The sequence below is a fragment of the Maylandia zebra genome, linkage group LG11 (assembly GCF_041146795.1).
Source record: "Maylandia zebra isolate NMK-2024a linkage group LG11, Mzebra_GT3a, whole genome shotgun sequence".
NCBI classification, from domain to species: domain Eukaryota; kingdom Metazoa; phylum Chordata; class Actinopteri; order Cichliformes; family Cichlidae; genus Maylandia; species Maylandia zebra.
In genome coordinates, this window is record NC_135177.1 from 20,408,489 (window position 1) to 20,431,945 (window position 23,457).

General features: G+C 39.1%; 2 protein-coding genes across 2 annotated transcripts; both read right to left on the reverse strand.

Annotated features, from left to right (window-relative positions):
- Positions 1-9,066: 9,066 nt before the first annotated feature.
- Positions 9,067-11,277, reverse strand: LOC101465998 (mucosal pentraxin). Its single transcript, XM_004541412.6, has 5 exons — positions 11,196-11,277; positions 10,912-10,966; positions 10,406-10,508; positions 10,024-10,321; positions 9,067-9,886 (listed from the first exon to the last, which is right to left on the reverse strand). The coding sequence occupies exons 2-5, from the start codon at positions 10,964-10,966 to the stop codon at positions 9,668-9,670; spliced, it is 675 nt and encodes a 224-aa protein (XP_004541469.3). The 5' UTR covers positions 11,196-11,277; the 3' UTR covers positions 9,067-9,667.
- A 3,341-nt stretch (positions 11,278-14,618) lies between these two features.
- steap4 (STEAP family member 4) lies at positions 14,619-22,734 on the reverse strand. The gene is made up of 10 exons (XM_004541411.6): positions 22,189-22,734; positions 21,704-21,811; positions 21,540-21,610; positions 21,328-21,415; positions 20,331-20,609; positions 20,080-20,174; positions 19,869-19,979; positions 19,411-19,453; positions 19,164-19,328; positions 14,619-15,304 (listed from the first exon to the last, which is right to left on the reverse strand). The coding sequence occupies exons 1-10, from the start codon at positions 22,387-22,389 to the stop codon at positions 15,047-15,049; spliced, it is 1,419 nt and encodes a 472-aa protein (XP_004541468.3). The 5' UTR covers positions 22,390-22,734; the 3' UTR covers positions 14,619-15,046.
- Between the last annotated feature and the right edge of the window lie 723 nt (positions 22,735-23,457).

Here is a 23,457-nt window from a genome sequence, read left to right on the forward strand (position 1 = left end):
TCCGGTCGCTCTGGGAGTGGCTGTAACGGAACAGGTTTCCGGTCACTCAAGAAGAGTGGCTGAAGGTGAAGGTGTTACACAAATAAATAGGCCTACGGAAAATCTCAATAAAAATCATAGAAACGCGCTTTGTTTGTGAGGAGTGAGTTGTTTTTACGACCCAATACGCGGTCAAACCACTTCTCAAACTGTTTTCCTGTGTACACTCACGTATTGGTAAAGGTGGAAAAAAGGGTTGTGCTTCATCACGTAAAATTGATAACCGCTCTCTCAATTAGTGGGAGAGTAGAAGGCTGTTATCGAAAACCCATTCTCACTTTTTCATGCCAAAGAAGGTGTCACAGTTCTGACGTAATTAGTTCAAAATGGGTAACTCTAAAACTAAAGTAAAATTAACAGCAGACGAAGAGTGGTTAGAAAAAACTGTTCAAATGCAGGAATAGTCAGTGCAAAAAGGTGGAGAAATCCACATAAAATATATTGTCCAGCTTGGCAAGGCAAATGCACCCCTGATTCAATAAATGCTTTAAAAACCGCTTTGCAAAAAGAGTTATATGTGGAAAAAAGTCAAAAGCCAAACCAGTAGTTGTAATATATGTGAAAGGTGTGCCGTTAAAAATGTTTTGAGACACAGGAGCTTGTAGAACTGTCTTAACTGTAGAAGTCCCAAATGTAACATTCTCAAAAAACACTATAATTGTGAAATCAGCCTCAGGACATGTGACAAAACAGCATCTAACCGATCCCCTTTTTATGTCACATAGAGATAGTGGCCGTGGCTGCAAAAATCAGTGCATTTATGACCCATCATGCCCAGATTGTATGAAATAAATAAAAGGAAATCATTCATATGAAGACCTTTTCTATAAAAAAGAGAGATGCATAAGGTAGATTAAGGCTGTGTCATTGTTCAGCCAAGGAAAGTGTGTGAAAAGATAAATGTTTCCATCCTGGAGGGTGAGTGAGACTGCAGCTCACTCACGGTCCCTGATGGATACAAAATAAAATATAATAATCTGAAGGTTGGATCTGAGATGAGGCAAACAGAAGACCAGTCTAAAAGTAGGCACAAACCTGTTAAGAGAAAAAAGCAAATCTTGTACAGATTGGATGAACTATAAATTATCTGTTTGCCGAGTAAGATGATCCTAACTATTAAATTGGCTCAGTAATAATATAGTGATATACACTAATAAAATATTGTAATACACTATTGTTATTATATAGAGAGAAAAAGATGATAATAATTAATAAAAATATAATATTAATATTGACAAGAAGTATCTTAGCCAGTATGATGTGAGATGGACAATTGTTATGAAGAAGTCTGCATCAAGCTTAAAGGTTTGCTCAAACTCAGTATAATGACATATGAGATGAAGAAAATAAAAGCAATATCTAAACCAATTAGGTGCATAGAGGCACTTAACCTGCTTGAAAACCTGTCATTTATCCTAGATAAATATTACTGAGATACAGAGCACATCTATAATAAAAACTAATAAAGCCACGTGTAATACACCACTAGCAGTAAAAAAGACAAAGTACAATGGACTCCAGAAGCAGAAAAAGCTTTCGTTGATTTGAAAATAGCACTGCAGACATGTACCGTCTTAGCATTACCAGACTATGGAAAACCTTTCGTTCTCCATGTTGATGGTGCAGGAGGGTATATGAAAGCAGTCTTAACTCAAGCTTTTGGAGAAAAACAACGTCCATTAGCTTTCTACTCATGCAAACTTGACTCTGTAGCTGCTGGATTACCTACCTGTGTTCAGGCATGCGCAGCAGCAGCAGAGGCAGTTAAAAAATGTGCAGACATTGTTCTAGGACATAAATTGATCATCAAAGTCCCACATGCAGTGACCTCTATTTTGCTCCAAGCGAACCTCTCTTTCCTCACGCATGCAAGACAACTTTCTTATGTGGGGATTCTACTTACACAATCACACATAAAAATAGAGAAGTGTGGCCAGCTAAACCCAAGTACACTTTTGCCGATTTCTCTGGACGGAGAACAACACTGTTGCATTCAAAAATTAGAGGAAGATACAAAACCTCGCACTGATATATACAGCTCCCCCCAGAGCAGTTTCAGTAATGTTTTTGTGGACGGCTCAGCGTCAAAAGACATTCACGGTAGAAATTGTGTGGGTTATGCGGTCACAACTGTTGATAAAGTGATAGAAGCAAAAGCTCTCAGCTCCTCAAACTCTGCTCAAAGCGCAGAACTAACCGCAGTCATCAGAGCATGTACTTTGTATAAGGGTCAAAGTGTTAATGTTTACACAGACAGTCAATATGTCTATTCAGCAGTTCATCATTTCGCTAAAATATGGCATAACAGAGGAATGACAACTTCCTCAGGCAACACAGTTCAACATGCAAACCTTCTAAAAAAGCTATTAGAAGTAATAACGTTGCCAAAAGAATTAGCACTATGCAAATGTGCAGCTCATCAAAAGGATGACACAGAAATTACGAGAGGAAATAACTTTGCTGACAAAGCAGCAAAAGCAGCTGCAGAAAAACAAATTGATGTTTTAACAACAGAAACCATAGATCTAATACCTTTAGAAATACTAGCAGATGCACAGAAAACAGCATCGCTGAGTGAACAAAAATCTTGGGTGAAAGATGGAGCAGAATTAAAAGACAACCTCATGATGTGTAATGGCAAACCAGTGCTTCCAAAATCTTTGCATAGAACTGCTGCTTTAGTGACACATGGGAAAACTCATGTGTCAACAGGAGGGATGACTAATATTCTTAATAAACAATTCTATACAAAAAATTTTGAAAGTTCAGCACAAGAGTTTATCAGAACATGTATAATTTGCCAAAGACACAACGCACAGGGAAATCTACGTCCAAAGCGAGGGCATTTCCCTATACCACCGCATCCATTTCACACTGTCCACATGGATTTCATAGAATTAAATGAATCACAATCCTCCAAATATGCACTTGTGATAATTGATGTATTTTCCAAGTGGCCAGAAATATACCCAGTGAAAAAAGCAGATGCAATATCAGTAGCAAAATGTCTATGTAATCATTTTATTCCAACGTACGGTATTCCATCTCTGATAAGATCAGACAATGGCACACATTTTGTAAATGAAGTAATAAGTAAAGTTTCTGAAGCTTTAGGCTTCAGCATAAAACATCACTGTTCTTATCATCCACAAAGTGCAGGATTAGTCGAGAGAACTAACGGCACAATTAAACAAAGGTTGAGGAAATGTATGGAAGAGACTAAAAAACCTTGGCCTGAATGTCTAAGCTTGGTTAAATTATGGATGAGAATAACTCAAGGAACAGGTGGTCTAACGCCATTTGAAATCGTACATGGCAGACATTTTCCACTCCCCATAATGAGTGAGCCAATTAATAAATCTATTGCAGAAACAACAATGGCAGAATGGATGACAAAACTATTTGAGAATAAAGAAGTGAGATTAAGCAATCAACTGCCGAGTGACTTTTCTTCAGTTTCTTGCAGGTTGAACCCCGGTGATTGGATTCTGATTAAAGTCCTCCAGCGGAAAAACTGGAGTGCTCCAAAGTGGGAAGGTCCCTTCCAGGTGCTACTTACCACACCCACAGCGTGTAAGATAGCCGAACGAGTTTCGTGGATTCATCAATCCCACGTGAAGAAAGTGTTTGCACCACAATAAGACGCCGGTTCCCCTGACTCTTACGTGAACCCCTGCTGGAGGACAGGGCTGAACGGGTTTCCCGCCCTGTGCTTCCTCGGCAGTGCTACTCACGTGGGAGCTCGGGTGTGCCTGGTCGCCCTGAAGATCAGACTGACCTATCCCACCGAAGAGCAGAACCAATAATAACACCAGGGACGCCTGAATAAAATCTCAACAAGATGACTGAGGAAAACAACCTGATAAATCCAGAAGAAGAACCAGCTTCAGAATCAATGCTAGCACCAGTTCCAGCCCCAAAGCTGTTGTGCTTGGGCGCTTGTGACATCAAACGAAAACTACTCATGTGCTACATATTCTGTCTAATGGCTATCCTCCTGATGACGACACTCTTTTGGTTGATGCCCAGTGGAACCCACAAGACAGTACCAATTATTCTCCGACCTAAGAGGTGGACCCACGACAACTCGCACCTGAAGGAGATAGACAAAGAACACAACCACCCGTGGCTGAACAATGCATGGTACCGGTATGTCCATGACAGAGTGCACAGAGAAGACAATGCCGCAAACTGCTATGTCTGCTCACATATGCCCACGACAGCACTCCATGCCACAGTGTATGGAAAACCCCCAACCAAGGCTGAAGCACTCTGCATATATGACAAAGCCATTACCGGGACCTGCTCAACACCAGGAAAACCTGTGATGGTGATAGGTGGATCCATAAAGGACCAAAACAGCAACACATGCCACAACACTACACAATATATAGTCCCACAGAGTGTAAAGTCTTTAATCTACAACATAACAAACTGCACCCACCAGTACCCAAATATAAACTACACCTGCAATGAAGCCTACTGGGTGCATATAAACGTCAGCCATAGAAAACTGAAATCATTCTCAGTTGTTTTGCCACCTGACATACAACACCCAGTGTGCTTTAACTTCACAGGAGCAACCGGACAAACAGGTACGCCCCAGGGTCTGAAGAAATTAGGACAAAACCGAAACTGCTCCATGATCCTGGCGGCACCAGATTGGGATGGCATCGGCTCATCAACAGGTACATACTGGGTACAGGGCGCAGCTTGGGCGTGTGGCCTGAAAGTCTATTTCATGCTGCCACCAAACAGCACCGGACTCTGTGCCCCTGTTCTGGTATCTGACCACACCTTTAAGATGTCAGTGAACAGCAACACCAGAGCTAAACGTAACACAGGCCTCAAGCCCCATGATCCATATCTTGGTTCTGATGTACCAGATGACTTCAAACTCTGGACCAAGAGCCAGAAGGTAATACACGCTTTGTTTCCATGGATAGGAGTAGGGAAACACGCACTACAGATAGAAACCCTGGACTATCGTTTTGGATTATTTTTAAATGCTTCAACCCGCATTAATCAAGGACAGAATGAAGAAATTGATGCAATTCGCATCACTGTCATGCAGCACCGAGTGGCTTTAGACATCATTCTCGCAGAGAAAGGTGGTCTCTGCGTATTGTTTAACACTACATGTTGTACCTACATACCTGATAACATCCATTCATTAAACATGACAAATGCTTTGAATGTTTTGAAACAACTGAGAGACGCTCAGCAGCAGGACTACGTTACCGATACTCAAGGTTGGTGGGACTGGCTGCTGAGCGGCTCTTGGAAATCTCTACTGATTAAAGGCCTGTTGGCCCTTTTCAGTGTGATGTTACTATTTTGCCTTTTCATTGCTTGTATTATCCCATGTCTGAGAAGCATAATGATAAACATGTTCAAGCGTATGTTAGGAAACCATGTCTTGGCTCAGTCAGTTATGGAGGATCCCTATCGTCAGTATGATATGCTGAGTGTGAGAGAGAGAGAAGAAAATCTCTATGACAATCTTGACAAGCTTGTTGTTTAATTATTTCACTGAATGACGTGCAAGTTGAAAATGTGACTAACAAGTGACTATGCATTGAGTAAAACATGTGAAATATATTAACATCAGGAGGGAATGTTAAGAGAATTTTTATTTTAGTTAAATCATTAAAGTATAATCAAGTAGAAACAAGTATGCCTTATAATCAAGTGTTTATATATTTTCACACGGTAAAGCTTACTGTTGAAAAGAACACAATGTATTCCTTGCTTAAGTGTGTGGGATGTTTGACAAAGACAGGATATATACATGCATTCTTTACTTCAGTGTCTGCGATGTCAGATAAGCATGAATACTGCTGTGTCGTTGTTTTTCAGTTTGTGTGCAGAAGTTAGATAGCTAAGACAATGCCTGAGCTCTCCCCTCTTCAGTTGAAAGAGGAAGTACTATGTAACCCATTTTGCCTTATAAATAAAGCGAGTAAACGGTGCTCGGTGTGTTAGTCTGCTCAGAGACTCTCACCCGTGCGCACGTCTTTGAAACTCTGAGTCGGTCTGCCAGTGTCTCATTTCTCTCTTACTGTGCTTTTACAAATGTCAACCCCTGACAAAATGGAAGAACAACTTGCTACCACAGAACAGTAGACCCGTAACACTTAATAGACATTTTGATATACCATGTCATTTACTCATTGAATACTATATAGTTGCATTTTTGTGAAGGAAAAAAAAGGTGTTAAATGTAAAATCCATCAGTTTACTGCACTCGGTGACCTATTGCGCTCGACTGCACTAGGATTTATGAAAGCAATAGTAAAAATAATGTATTACGATGTCATTCTAACATCTGAAACATGTGGGTCACATTTTCAAGTCTCTGAAAGGATGCTTCACATGACATTGTGTATTTACTGCTCTAATTATAATGGCTGAGAAGAGGTCTCTTCTCCAATGAAAAGTGAATTCCATAGTCCTCTTTCTATGCTACCATAAAGCTTGGGAGTCTGAGTTAGTCAGATTAAATTGATATTTTCGAAAGTTCTTTTCCCTCCTTTGTATGACCATAGACAGTGAGTCCAGTAACACAGAGGCATTTTGTACAAAAGTGCACCATTGAAAGATCCTGTTATTTTGTCTAACTGAGATCTCTTTATGGCCACTATGGGCAAGAGGAAGCAGTTGTAGTAGCAATATTACTTTAAAACAATATTACTTTAAAACAATATTACTTTAGAGCATTGAAATGAGCATTATCTACCCTGTGAAACAAAAGTAGTTCAGTGTACTTTTGCTTTAGTGAGGACTTGGCCGTCATTTTTTTCCCTCCTTTCTAGACACACAAATGAGTTGTGTTGTTGTCATATCTCAGTCTAAAACAGTCTATAGAAGTATATGATAGAATATAATAGTTAGATGCATGTCTTCTCTGAAACATTAAACATTTTAAAAGCTGCTCTACCAAAAATATGAACTTCGTCCTTGTGAGCTGCCAAAATTCCCGCTAATCCACTCTGAAATTTATGTTTTCCAAAGCTTCATTATCTCTGAAATGCCTTTGGACATTGGACTTGTTTACTTGGTGAACTCTGGTGAACTCCTTGTTAGTGCACAACAAGTCAGTGAATTTATGGAGCAGCCAAAAGTCAAAATACAGTCTATAAGACAATAGATATACAATTATGGACAACCTGTATAATTTATCTATTGCTGTTGCTGTAGGAGGCATGGGTTTAAGATCTAGTAATGTTAGTTTCATCCTTAAATCAAACCACTAAGCGATAACAAGCATTAAAACTTAACACATCTAAATCCTGCACACAATTTTCATCAGCATGAATTTTCTTTGAGTTTCATTTTAATATTTATCTTCTGTACTTTTAGGACGGGCAGCAATGATGCCAGCATCAACAATAGAAGCCACAGTGCCATCTAATACAAAGACACTACTCATATTACAAATCAAACATTGCTTAGATTTTTAATATTTGACTTAGAAATAAGTTTTCTGTAGCTCAGGGCATCCTGCGACAATGTATAATACAATATTATATATTATATAAAATTGTATTATCTATATGAGTAGTTTCATGGCCAAATCAGATCTGTTTATTCAATATTTCATGTCAGATTTAACAGATAAAAGATCTGGAGATAATTCAAAGTGTTAAACTTGTAATTTGGTAGCTTTTTCTTGCATCTTATGACCATCATCAGGGTGAAAAATAAAATAAACCTGCTGCACACTAAATGCCTAAAGGCCTGGAAGACCATTGTTAAGAAACTACAATCTCAATGAAGCAGATATATTATTTTTAAAGTCTGCAATCAAGCTAAACCTTCCTGAGTGTAAATGTAGAGAGTTTACAAAGTGCTAACAACTGGTTACACTTGGAACAAAAATGGCTGAGTAGACTTTGCCAGAAAATATGTAAAAGAGCATGCACAGGAAACAAATCTTTGGACAGATTAAACCAAATTTAACTTGACTTAATTAGTTTTTCAGTTTCCAAAGACAAAACTGACGGCTGAAAAACCCACAAACAAGCAGCAAGTGAATGTGGCTGCTATAAAGGCCTTGGAGAGCATCTAAAGCCAGGAAACACACATCGGATGATGTTCATGGGTTCTGGATTCCAGACAGTAAAGAATTTTCATCCTATTGTCATATTAAAACAATCCTTATATTAGTTTGATAAACTTCCTTTGAGCCTCTGAAAGTGGGAGAGTGTAAATAAAGCTGTAAGTCCTACTTTGGTCACCAGTTGCATTACAGTTTGGTCCAAACTAAAATATCTTACGCACTTTATAGCATTATTGTGTCCTATTTAATTCCAGCCAGTGCTAAGTTACATGTAAGAAATGCAAATTTACTGTTGAATTTACTTATTTATTTATTTTTTTAGTGGAAATGCAGAAGGTCACTAACACTAAGAATCGGGCCTTCAAGAGGTTCTCTTTAGTTCCCAACAAAAATATCAAAAATAGAGGTGATTGGTGAGTTGTTTTTCTACCAGAGCTGATATTCTGCAGTCATTTACAGATCAAGTCTCTGTACTTTCACTTTGATTTTGGACGCATGAAAGGCAGAAGTAGTTTTATTGACTTTTATTGACAGTTAGTATTTGTTTGGCTGAAGAACGACCTGCACGGCAATCAAAAGTCCACGTGAGTGCACGTTTCCCCCCATTTTATTAGCAAAGCACTTGTTTGCTCCTGCATGTGCTCCTTGGACTTGTTTACTTACACTCATTGATCGTTTGAACATTTGAACTGAACATAGCAACACAATTTTCATGGCAATGCCATTTCTGTATTGTAAATACATGAAGATTTAATAGATGTGTGCGTTAAACAGCTCTATGGTAATCTAAAAACACTTTTATGTGTTTTGTCATGTTTGATCTAAACAAATAAAACAAACACAGCTTTCAGTGTTCTTACACAGTGTGTGTTCATCTGTGCGTTTCACAGATTGCACCACTGTGGGGCATCTGTCAAAAAGGAACTACTCACATAAACAATAAAAATCCCAGAGTCTTCTGTGTATATGGTATAGGTCCATTTAATCATAAAATTACACAAATAGTACTCGAACGATCTGATTATTTTTTAAAAAGCCAAAACAAGGAAAAAAACTGCATTTATCAGTTTGGGCCAGTAGAGGGCGACATCTAAAACACCACCTTTTAGATTAAGTTGAAATACTTAAGTAGAGATGCAGAGTTTTCAGATTTAATGGAGAAGTTTGGACTTCTCTGTCGATTGCACTTTGTGACACAGTGCTGATGGTGATATTTTGGCAAAAAAAAGCTTCTTCTTCTTTTCTTTTTTTTTTTTATACATTTTATTGTCATGCACTGACTAGAAAAACATTTATAGCACAAGTTGATGAATTGTTCACTTTACAATAAATTTACAATTAGAAATTCGTAAAATTATTTTTTATTTTTTATATTTATGCTCACCAGTTTTTGTTCTCAATGTTGTTCATGAATTAACCAACATGTAACGTAATCACAGCGACCAGTGTAACGCTTTCATATGATTATCGTAAAAGGGTTTAAAAAAAATCATCAAATATTCTTTATGATGGACATAAAAACAAAGTAGTTTTTTTGACCAGATTTTTGACTTTGTAATTTTCTGATTAGTGACACGTCATGAGTTTATTTTCTATCAGTACTCTATCTATGATCTCAAATTCCAGTGCGCTCCAGTTCAACACATTCCCTGGCGTGAAGTTTAGTTCATCCACATAGTTTTGAATTTCACAGGAGGAAAGGATGTGATCCCACAAGTGGACGTCAGACATCATGCCAACGAAAGACTGCTTAATGTCAAATCCGCCACCGTGGGAATCTTGCTCCTGTAAAGAATGCAGTGTTTGAGATACAATAGATTAAAACTACATTGTATATTATAGTACATATAGTACATTATTAGTATATACAGCGTCTGACTGAATCTAAATAAGTATTTATAATTTATCAATAAAACATGTACCTGTCCTAAAATTATTATAACAGGTCCTACGATGTTTGTTCCAGTGTTGACAAATTTCCTAATCGAAGGTAGCCCATTAAACCAAATCTGCACCAGTCCAGACTCAGAGTCCCACGTGGTGCAGATAGAGTGCCACATGTTTGGCTTGTAGTCTCGTCCTCCAAATTCAGCTTTCCTGTCCTTGATATGGGGCTCAATCTCTTTATTTGTACCATCCCAGAAGATCAGGAAGTTATTGGAATGAACAGGTGTAGCCAGAGAGAACAAAACGTGGTCTCTTTTAAGGTCTGTAAATGATCTGTAGGCATGGCAAAGGATGACTTATTTCACAATCAGAGATACAGTTGCTTCTTATAGGAAATGCATACATATTCATTGCTACCTGTGACAGAGTGTTAAAGAACTGAAATCCAATCTCGACGCATTCAGCCTCACATGAGCTCTGTTGGATTCCAGTGGGAAAGTGAACATTTTACCAGACAAATCTGAGAAGAGAGAAAGAGGAAGACACTTTTCAAGTGGTTTTGCTTTTTTTACGAAAAAGGAAAATGCAGGAAATTATGAACACAGAGAAGCATGTGCGCGGGGTCCCGCCAACACTCAGATTTAATAAGAAATTAATAAGATTAATAAGAAAACTTAAAAGAAGGAAATACAATTTTTTTTCAATGAGTCAAATTCACATGAAGCCAGAAAGAAACAACATTAAAAATACAAATTTTAAATGTATGTAAATCCTTTTTGTTTCTCAGTCTTGTTACAAAGATTGGCTAGAAATTTTAATAACGTCATTAAAAAACAAAGTATCATTAAAAGTGAATAACAAAATACATGAACATCGTAGAAATCTGCTGTTGTATTCACTTTGTTCAGAAAAAACCAAAATACCTTGAGGTCTTGCAGCACATGCTGTCAGCATCACCAGTACAGGGAACAGCTTCATCTAATACAAGCACAAATTATACTTAATTATATAAATGGAGTTTTTTCGAATTATTCTCAAGACTAGTGACACCAGTTTACTGCTTGCTTTGGATTCCTACAATAAACAATAGAGGCGTAAATTATCTACTTCACCTGTATTGCTTGTTGTAAAAACAAAATGAAGTTTTGTATATAACAGAATGAAGGTTACGTTCTTACACATGCCAGTTTTGAATGTCTCAACTTACCTTGAAATCTGTGTCTGGTACTGTCTGTGCAGCAGTTGTGAATGCTGTGAAAGTTTGAGTTTTATATACTTCTTCCCCATTTCTGGCGGTTTGTCTGTGTCAGTGTGTTCACTTCCTTCATCCACTTCTTCTTTTTTCCTACTTTTTTCTTTTTTGCTGTAATCTGCAGTATGATGATAATTCTACAGTGGTGAAGGTCAGTTCAGTTGAAACTTCCTTGGTTTGTACTACTACTCAACTAAACCATGAACTGATAAACGGGAGACTAATGAGCTCAAAACGTTTGACTAAGGGAAATAAAACAGTGAGATATGAAATTATTATGGAAAATTCTCAAAGTGATGCCTAAGAGTTGTAGCTGATGCTACATTGTATAGCTAACAACACAATAAAGGCCAAATTTTGGTGGCATATATATTAAAAAATCGAATGGTATCCAGGACCACAGCTATTACTTGCTTATATAAGCTACTTGTTCTTTCATCTTCCTCACTGTTTGATGGTGTGATCGTGGACAGAAGAGGGACGCCTGCTGTCGATCTCTGTCTTGCTGTTTTATAACATGTCCTTTGTTCGCATAGAGCTGTCATCGGTAAATTCAAAGTTAACGTTGTACATGATAATTAATGGTTATTCTGTATTACACTAAGGCATTCATAATGATAATAATAATGTAATGAACAATGGTACTGATAATAGTTCAGTTTTGAACATTCCAAAATATTAGACTAATGATCACGTAATTATTTCTGCTGTCATACAAAGAGTGAAAGTGACTTCTCTTGTGCATTTTAAAGTACCTTGCATTTGATAAGCTAATTTTGCCGTATAATTGCTAATGTTTAACTGCCTAAATTGATGTGTTTTAGAGGTTTTTAATTACATAGCAATAACAAATGTGGATGAGGCCAGTGCAGACACTAATGTTACCTGTCTGTAATCAGTAAAAGCAGGTCTGAGATGTGACGCTGCTCCTCAGAGCTCTTCAATGGCACGAGCAACTGATTGTGACAACAAGGAAAGGCGATGCAGGGGCCAGGGGGTGTACGGCATTGCAGAATTATAAAAACACAATTGTTGGGCATTACATGCTTTCAATTAGGAATTGATGCCATGGGACTACTTTGAAATTAAAATGTAAAATTATAAAATAGACACACGTGGGAGAAAAAACTTTCCCGCCCAAAGGGTCAGGTGCTTGAGCACCACCTGGGGTCTATCTGTGCATGTGCCTGTTCAGCACTCTTTCTAAAGTCTGTAACTCCAGTGCCCTCCAGCTGATGGTATTCCCAGGTGTGTAGCTATTTTCTTGTGGATGTCACAATAAAACAAACAAAAACACACAATCCCTCACATGGACATCACACATCAGTGCCAACAAGCACTTGCTTTATTTCTAGCATCTTGCAAAACAGAAGGTAATTGGTGTTTTGAGTATTTGCTTGGAAAGCATCATGGTCATGGTCCTGAATTTTTGACCCAGCATTTTGATTTTTATTGTGCATTTTTACCTTAAGAAGATGATTTACGTTTGAGCTTTGTGCGGTTTACTCTTGAGTCTCTAGTCTTGTTTGACATTGTTAGGTTGCTTTTGATGTTTTTTGTTTTGTCCTCATCGACTTCTGTGAAAGTCGGCCTCGTCTCCATGTTTACCTATGTTTCCCCATGTGTCCCTCTCTCCTTCTCTGTTCCTCAGCCCGGTCATATCCCACTGTCTAGTTCACATGTCTTAGTCTGGGTCTTACTGTGTGTTACTTCCTGTCTTATTTTGATAGTCTCTTGTCCTGCGTGTGTTATGTTTTGTTTTGCCTCCCCCGTGTATTTAAGTCCTCAGTTTCCTTCTGTTTCTTGTCATGTCGTCAGTCTTCATGTCAGTCTTGCCGCTGAGTTTTCTCTGCGCTGTGTGCTCTGTTTCATTTCTTGTGTCTAGCTTGAAGTTCTGTGTATGTGGTTCATGTCTTGCCACGTCAAGACGTTGTATTTTGTATTTTCATTTGTAACTCCCAGCAATAAAACTGCCTCTTAGTTTATATTTTGTCTCTGGAGTCCTTTAATTGCTTTATTAAGTGTTATCATTACCAGGAGATAGCATTCCTTGGACTGTCCTTATTAGATGGCGTTATAAGGGCACTCCTTCATATCCTAACTGGCTCAAGTTAGTTGTTATCACTTCACCCGTTTATGGATAGGGCAAAAAGTTCAACTTTGACTGACACCACCAGCAGTGGTATAGATCTTTAACTGATAAGGCCCATTTAAAAGGCAACTTTATGAGACCGGAAGGTTTTTATCTCAGTGTGATGGCTGCACTTACAGCCACACAGTGGTAATACCCACCATGTTAGTGTAGAGGCTTATAAGTAACATTGCATTCACATTTGTCTTTCTTTAAATATAGGAATTTATTTACAGAACAATAAATAACTGGTTTTGGTTTAGTTAATTCATATATCCACATAACACTGCATTCTAAAATAAGTGCGCACATTTTAGTTTACACTGTTATGTATGATTAATCTTTTGTTTTCTGAGTTACCTTAGTTGCAGCTGTTCCAGTCCCTTGATTAAGGAGCCAAGAGGTGGAAAAGGGGCGAATCGAGCTTTAAAGGAAGACTACAAATTGGTTCATGCCATAACTCGGGACCATGGGGGGGAATTGGAGTTCATTATGCTAGGTTTAGTTAGGTTTTGTGTGTTTTATCCCTTCTCGTGTTTTTTGTGGGCTGGTCAGCCACTATTTAAGTTTCCCCTTTGTCTCGTTAAGTTAGGTCAGTTTGTTTGAGTTATCAGTAGTGCTGTCAACTTTGAGAAGAGTTCTGTTATTTTGACCTCTTTTATGGGCCCAAGATTTTGATTCTTTTTGCACGAGTTAACCAATTATGTTTTTTGGGTTAAATAAAAAATCTTTTTTTTGGACTTTAACCTGTGCCTAAGTTTCCTTCACTGCGCGTCCATCACACTCAGCAGGAGTCACAGGAATGGTGTATCCTTTACTTTGAATACATTCTTTCACATCTACGCCTGTACTTGTCATGATTAGATTTCATTTACAGCTACTAATAAAATGACGTTTACGTGTTTACGTGTTACTCACTTCAGGAAATGACTTGATGCAGCGCAACATCACGGGGCTATCTGAACTGTGACAACCCAACAATAGATTCTTTCAACAGACGACGGTGATGGAGGAGTCTTAAATTCCTCTTTCCTAGTGATGAGATCCAGCGGTGACTGGGGAGAAGGCTGGTTTTCAGGCCAAATGTTTCTGAGAGAACGCTATCTGATCAGCCAGAGGGATGAACCCTGGAGAGGGATCAGATCGAGACGACTAAACGAGACACAGCCAACTCAGCAGGGAAATCTCCCAAAGTTTGAGCTTCTGGATAGAAAGAGATATTGAAAGAGAGACAAGACAAGACAATCTTGGTCTGTTACACTGCTGTTTATTTTAAAGAGTATTTACAGTGGTTACAATTAACATAATGGGTGTTTAACAAGAAAGAACAAAGGAAAAGCAGTGAGAACCAAATACGTAACTATAAATGCAATAAACATAACCCACTACACACTGCAAGTTCAGATTGATAGTTTTTTTTCTTTTTTCTTTATTTTTTATAAGGATGTCATAGAGGACACAACACAGAATCTCAGATTACATTGTGTAACACTTCTGGATGTGGAAATTATTGAGCTTCAATGGAGGCGAACACAAAGGCAAAGGAAAGCTGCTTTTACATGTACCACGTTTACAACACTGAACAGTTTTCTTGTAAACATATAATCCTGGCTCTATGACATCTATGCCTTTGCGTCTGTGTTTATAATTCATTTGTACCTGCAGTGCCATTGCCTTATGTTAGGAGTAATTTTTTGCGTTCTTGCTCGGGATCAGTTCTCTCCCAGCCCTGTCGAATCCGGGTGAGAGTGCTGTCCACGCAAGGCAGGAGGAGAAGCAGCTTGAGCACTAACACCACGGAAGGCACCACCAGACTAAGCATGTAGCCAGGGAGCATAAACCATTTGTAGGATGAAGGCTGAAGAAACGTATCCCAGCCGTACAGGTAGGTGTGAAATGTACAGAAGAACAGTGTCAGGTAGCCCAGCTTAGACTGAAAGACAGTAAAACAATGAAACAGGTTCATCATGTTACATTTCATTCACCCATTTATTTTCAGAAAGCACTGATGTTATGATGTGCAGTCAGTTTTCTTTCTGGCAGACTTGTTTGCATCTATGCATAAGGAACATGTCGTCTGTGTGTGAATGCCTCAGCTACTCAGAGGAGAGAGGTGCTGAAGGATAAATGTGAATAAAATAAAAAAAAAGAATAAAGATAAAAGACAATTTCTTTTCTTTTATATGAAGTCAAAAACTGCAGTGACAAGCTGACCTTAATAGAGACATAGCTCCATATGTGCAACGCATGCACTCTTTGACTTTGTGTACTCATATACATAAAGGTACACATACATACTTATGCACATTTAAATACATTATATACACATGAACAAAGCCTTAGGACTGAGGCCCAGGATAATATATGCCCCCAAATTACATCTGATGCATAACTTAACATTTAAATCTCTGCTCTAATTTGGGCTGGAGTAAAGGGAGGGGTGGAATAAGAATATGAGCTTGACATGACCCAGATACATTTATGAATGAGTTTGTTCCCTGTAGTGTGTCCCATTTCATTTTTGATTGGTCAGAGTGGGAACAAAGGTAAACATTATTTGTGTCTGTTTAAGTAAAGACAGAGTTAGAAAGAGAAGGAGGGAAATATAACTAACAGATTTCTGACAGTTTGTTTCCAGTGGGAACTTTAACACAGCTGCCTGGCCCATGTGTGTGTTTTCCTATCCACATTTGTACTTGCCAGTTACAGTTTGTACCTTTGCAAATTAGACACAATGTGAACAATTTACCAAACAATTTTTCTGCCAGAATCATTCCTTGAAGGCGCAGTAGCCTCTCTGTCAATTTTCACACTAACTGCTCCTCAGCAGCCTCGAGTATAAATAGGGGCAATAGTGGAGTAGCAGTACGTGGAAAATTTCAGGGTGCACTTGAAAGCATCTCCAGCAGACATATTAGAAGTGAGTGCCAACGAGGGATATTTCATAAAAAGCATCCGTGTGTTAACTGAATCATAAATCTGGTTGTCATTTGCAGCTTTTCCTGGCCAAGTGAAGAGATGATCAGTTGAAACAAATTAAATTTACCAATGAGCTTTATTGTATTCATTTTATGAGAAATTGACAGATTAAATATCACAGAAATGCTCTTTCCTACCACTGTGTTTATTTGTTCTTTGTTTAAAAAAAAAAAAGTGTTTTGAAACTTCTGTTATTTTTGTTTTTATTTTTAAGCGTGATTGAGTAAACCAGAGACTAGCAAAAATACTCATTTACTGTAGATCCGGGATGTCAAACACATTTTATCTTTGTGACATCTTTAAATTATAGAAATCTATAACTTAATTAGTTTGGCTTTGTATGGATAGCCACGGGGAATCTCTTTATCATCAGGAAAATCTGTAAAACTTTTGAAAATACAGATGTAAATGTCCAAATGTTCTGTTTTCCAAAACCATCCAGTTGGTTGGTTTGGAGTCTTCACCGGGTTGATTCTGGCCCCCAGGCTTTATGTTTGACACCCCTGCTCTAGATGGAGAGCATGTTTTCCATTTTCTATCTGATATTAATTGATTCCAGTAATAAGCAAAGATGCCAACTTCTGTACAAGCACAAATCTGTTGGATGGATTGCTCGGAACATCAGTGGGCCAGCTCCAGGGAAAAATCCCACACTTTCATTCCTCCACTTGTGACTTGAAGTTTTTCTTCTTATAAACAGGATTCACTCATCAGGCCAAGAGTTTTGTTTCGCTGATGTGCCAATATGAGTTTGCACGAATCACATACTATAAATCAAAGATGGAAAACCTACATTTGTTTTAGTGACCATCGGAGGACAGTTCCTCTGATTGTAAAAAGTGGTGTGATTATATACAGGGAGAGCAGAATTATTAGGCAAATGAGTATTTTGTCCACATCATCCTCTTCATGCATGTTGTCTTACTCCAAGCTGTATAGGCTCGAAAGCCTACTACCAATTAAGCATATTAGGTGATGTGCATCTCTGTAATGAGAAGGGGTGTGGTCTAATGACATCAACACCCTATATCAGGTGTGCATAATTATTAGGCAACGTCCTTTCCTTTGGCAAAATGGGTCAAAAGAAGGACTTGACAGGCTCAGAAAAGTCAAAAATAGTGAGATATCTTGCAGAGGGATGCAGCAGTCTCAAAATTGCAAAGCTTCTGAAGCGTGATCATCGAACAATCAAGCGTTTCATTCAAAATAGTCAACAGGGTCGCAAGAAGCGTGTGGAAAAACCAAGGCGCAAAATAACTGCCCATGAACTGAGAAAAGTCAAGCGTGCAGCTGCCAAGATGCCACTTGCCACCAGTTTGGCCATATTTCAGAGCTGCAACATCACTGGAGTGCCCAAAAGCACAAGGTGTGCAATACTCAGAGACATGGCCAAGGTAAGAAAGGCTGAAAGACGACCACCACTGAACAAGACACACAAGCTGAAACGTCAAGACTGGGCCAAGAAATATCTCAAGACTGGTTTTTCTAAGGTTTTATGGACTGATGAAATGAGAGTGAGTCTTGATGGGCCAGATGGATGGGCCCGTGGCTGGATTGGTAAAGGGCAGAGAGCTCCAGTCCGACTCAGACGCCAGCAAGGTGGAGGTGGAGTACTGGTTTGGGCTGGTATCATACAAAGATGAGCTTGTGGGGCCTTTTCGGGTTGAGGATGGAGTCAAGCTCAACTCCCAGTCCTACTGCCAGTTTCTGGAAGACACCTTCTTCAAGCAGTGGTACAGGAAGAAGTCTGCATCCTTCAAGAAAAACATGATTTTCATGCAGGACAATGCTCCATCACACGCGTCCAAGTACTCCACAGCGTGGCTGGCAAGAAAGGGTATAAAAGAAGAAAAACTAATGACATGGCCTCCTTGTTCACCTGATCTGAACCCCATTGAGAACCTGTGGTCCATCATCAAATGTGAGATTTACAAGGAGGGAAAACAGTACACCTCTCTGAACAGTGTCTGGGAGGCTGTGGTTGCTGCTGCACGCAATGTTGATGGTGAACAGATCAAAACACTGACAGAATCCATGGATGGCAGGCTTTTGAGTGTCCTTGCAAAGAAAGGTGGCTATATTGGTCGCTGATTTGTTTTTGTTTTGTTTTTGAATGTCAGAAATGTATATTTGTGAATGTGGAGATGTTATACTGGTTTCACTGGTAAAAATGAATAATTGAAATGGGTATATATTTGTTTTTTGTTAAGTTGCCTAATAATTATGCACAGTAATAGTCACCTGCACACACAGATATCCCCCTAAAATAGCTAAAACTAAAAACAAACTAAAAACTACTTCCAAAAACATTCAGCTTTGATATTAATGAGTTTTTTGGGTTCATTGAGAACATGGTTGTTGTTCAATAATAAAATTATTCCTCAAAAATACAACTTGCCTAATAATTCTGCACTCCCTGTAGATGTCTTTGAATCACAACTTAAGTTAGCAGGGTACAGTATATAATTCTGGCCTCTTTTATTCAATAAGAACATTTTAAGTCAGCTATATTTTCTAAATAAGTGGATGAGCAGGTCAATTCTATTAACTTGTTAGGACAGGTTTACAAGGCAACGTTGGGTCTAAGCTTTCTCCAGTTAACGTTTTTATTACTTTCTTTTCTTTACTGTCTAGCAGGTCTTGCTAAAGTGCTCTATGCTTTCATCTCATGATGTTTGGGCTGCTATAAATCCCTCCTCTTCTGCTTCCAGCTCATTGAAAACTTGGCTGCCAGACTTCTAACAAATTCAAAGATCAATCCCCTTCTGCTAGAGATACATCACTTTAGATACTACATTTTATATCCGTCTTACCTGTATAAAGCTGAACTCTCTCCAGCTGAGCACATTGCTGACAGAAGGGAGGGAAGTTATTCCCAAAAGGAGATACAGGCCAAATCCCAGAATCCCAATAACGTAGTACGAGTCAGTACGCCAGGCCATGGTGGTGTCAAACGGTGACGTTTTGTTCTCCTTGATCTTAAAATCACAGTAAACATTTTTACCAGCTGTTTACGGAGTGGTGGAACTAGGTATGATTAATAATGTTTCCAAGTCTTACCTGTGAGATAGTATGTGCTGCCAGTCTGTATCTCACATAATATCTGAGGGCAAAAATGATTATTTAGAGAAAAATCATGTGGACAATTCAGATGGGCATAACTCTTTAAGATCTGAAATAAAACCTAGATGAAGACTTCACAAGAATTGCTGAATTAGCATTATTCACAAGTTTATTAAAGCATGATTTAGCCTTATCATTATAGCTGTATATATGTGAAAGGGTTACCTAGGCAACCAGACCCTGACATGTCATCTATGGGTAGTCTAAAACTAGTGCTTAAAGTTGAATCCACACATGAAGCATTTGTCAACGATGTGGCGACCAGAGACCAAAAGAAAGTCAATGACATTTGGGACCATGTACATCTTCCCAAACAATGTTATTCTAGTGAGCAGTTATAAACAGTCCCAGATATGTTTAATGAAGAGGCATGAAGATGCGCAGCTCTTACACACCTGATAGGGATGATAAGAGTGTAGAGCACATGCAGAGAAGCCAAAGCAAGAGCTACGAGTCCCAGCTGTTTCCTGCACAACATCCAACGATCCAACCAGTCGGGGAAACGCCTGAAACATGGGTTTGAGTAGTATGGCACAAAAATGATTAGAAAATTGCACACCTCTCTGCTGGGATTAAATATAATTGCATCCTATTTTGATTACTGACTTGTATTTAGTTCCTCTGTAGAGCTGAAGGAAGGCAGCTATGACTCCAGGCAAGTAACACAAAGACAGCATAATGAGCGACACGATGGGGAACACCTGAAAGAAGGAGACAGGAAGTTGTTTTGAGGATAAAAACCATGAGTTTTAAGTGAAAACTTTTTATTTGTTCAGTCATTTTTTATGGGATACATTTGGCGGTGACTTTTCAAAGTGTACCATGTGCTAATTTGTAAGGTAATAAACAGGATTTACCTTGTTGGCCAAGGATGCCATGATTCTAAAGGAGATGTCTTTATCATTCACCACATACGAATAGATGACATCTCTGATGAGTAGATAGAAGAAGAAGAAGGCAGTGAGGCCAGTGGCCAATTGCAAGGGCAGCCTCCACTCTGGGAAGAGCTGCAGAGGGAAATCCTCCAGCTCTCTGGCGGCAGTCAGAGACCCCCTGTCCAGAACAGTGAAGCCTAATTTGGTAGCCACCTCTATTACTGCCTGCTTTGCCTCAGGACTGTTCCCACACACGTACACCTGGAGAGGTAAGAAAAACAATCTATATTTTTTAACGCTCAAGAAGCGCCCCATGTGAGAAGTGCAGGTTTTCATCATTCTACATTTACACATTTATGTTTATGAATCTCACACACATGATGATCAACCAACAGAGACACACTGACAGTCAATGTGGTCATAGGAATGCTCAACACCTATGCAATGTTGCTGATGGTGCTCAAAATTAAACATAGTCCAGTGCATAAACATGTACTCCCCACAACACACGCGTTCTCCTGTGGTTTTTATTTTTTATTTATTGTCCACTGGGACTCTGAAACTGGATCAAAATGAGCAGAAAAATACACACATGCTGCAGTGAGAGAGCAAAACACATGACGGGATGCTTAGATCTAAGAGAGAGTGTGGAGTTAATTGATTCAAGGATACCACAGAGACAGCATTCTCAGGAAAGACATGAGGCTGACTCCTCTCCTCTTTCGCTTGGCTTTGGTTTGATCAAAACTTCAAAATGAGTTAATAATATAATTTGGTTGGAAATATTTTCCTTTAGGAAAGAGATTATTATTTTTAACTTCTTGGTCAGCAGTTGCTGTGTGAACATATCAGAGACTGTCAAATGCATGTGGTTCTGCATGCAAATACGTAATAGTTTTTACTATAAGGCCTTTTACATGACCCCTAGTATTCATGCAAGCAAGGAGATTTTAACACAACAAGCAGATGTAGCTTTTACCTGTCTGTTGGCATCTGAAGGTCCATTCTGAAGGGCCCATGCAGACAAGGTGTTAAATCCCTTCACCACCTGAGCTCCAGGGATTAGCCTGGTTATTAAACAACAATCATTTGCCTCATGTTCTTACATTTTTTTAGGTGATTCAACCCACATGGTCCATGAGATATCCCAATATTTCATATTATTACATTACTGCCCTAGTTTCCTCTTACCTCTGCAGATATTCAGCATTGGCCTCGGGGTACATATTCTTCTTGAGGTTGTTGCTGACATCCACCAGAACCTTCCAATCAATTAAATAAATACAGTACATGAAAAGTTAGAAATGATCCAAGTGCTTTGTCACACAAAGTCATCTCACTGTGCAACAAGGTACCTTCCCCTTGAGCTGAGGTGCAAGCGTCTCCAGGAAGTTGTAGTTTTCTCTGTGAATACAAACAAAAACCAGCCTGGCTGATTGGGCTGCAGCCACATGACTCATCGCCTGCACAAGACATAAACACAGGAGAACTGTCACGCACGGCCATGACACATAGTAACACGACCGCTGACAAATGGTTTCATTTACTTTGACATTCTAGTTCAGTCGGGACAAGAAACAAACCAATGCACAATGTAGAGCACAAACAAAAACAGCAACATCTGGAGAGATGCTTGCATGTCCACAAATTATCAGCAAACATGTTTAGCTAAACAAGGTCAAGTCTGATTAGAAGAGCTGCTTTTCTCACAGCATTAACTATGCACTTTGAATACGGGGTATTTGTTTTGGTTAAGGACTATCCTTCAGTTCACATGTTGTGATATCAGCTGTCAAATAAGAACAAGAACAACAAAAACAACAGACATCATGCTCTGTACCTGAGTTCCCGGAGGCAATGGGCCACAGCTGTGGGGTCTGCGGCTGCCGTACACCACCTTGTAGCCAGTCTGGAACAAACGTTGGCCCAGAGAGCGCCCTAAGTCCCCCGTCCCAAAGATACATAGCATCTCCTGCTCAGTGGCTGCTGGTGTGCTCAAAGGACACAGCGATACGCTCTCTGAATTCACCTCCTTTGACATGCTGCTCAGTCTGTCACACAATACGGCCACAGTCTGACACAAAAAGGGAGAATACCTCCTGTGGTTCTGAAAGAACAAAACGCTCTACCAGGTCTTCTGCAAGCCCAGTGACAGCTGGGTAATGTGTCCAAGTTCAAGACAGTTGTAACTAAATTACTGTTACTTCAAATAAGGAAATCTTCTGGAAAAAGTGCCAGTGGACCATCTGACTGCCTCTCAAGTTCATGTGTCTGTTCTGTCATTTTCTAGACTGACAGATTTTTCAGTCCTGAGTCAGTTTTTGTATTGGTCTATCCCCTCCCATTTTAGGATTGGCTCAGACTGAAGTCTGTTTAATCTGGGAAACTCCATGGCAAAAGGTTGGAGGCAGGTTTCAGAGAGCCCTAGTTTTCTATCTGAGCCTCTCTGTCTCTCTGTGCTTTGCTTTGCCAGGAAAACTGTGGCAAAGTAAAGAATTATGGCAGGCTTCTGGGAAACCACACATATTATGCAACACTGGAAAACAAGACTTCAATGTACTATAGCTGGAAAAAAATATTTTCCCCAATTTATCACATAAAGTCACAGCACAAGAAACCCAGATTATGCAATAGATGAAAGTTGTTGATATGAGGACATGAAGGAAATGCGCAGTTAAGAATCAACGTGTGGACTGTTTCTGCTCAGACAAGCTCACCATAACAGGTTCATACATGTAGATGGAAACCGTGCCTCAAATTAAACACACACAAAAAACTTCATAGACAAAATCACAGTCACCTCATATTACATGTAAAATTCCCACGTCCTGTACCTACATAATTGCTTGGTCTTGAGTGCAAAACAAATAACACTTATTTTAATATCATAAGGATAATTGTGGTTCACTGGGAGTCAAAGAATACAATCCTCATAATCAGTCAGGGATACAGTGGTCAGAAGAGGTGCACCCTGATTCATGGAGTTTGTAGGCAAACCCACCAATTACAGTCTAAGCTGCACTCATGTGTTGTCCCAGTGAGTAATTAATGTTCTTAGCCTCATAACTTAAGCTGGCCTCTGAGTGCAGCCCTTCCTATTTTCCCAGAG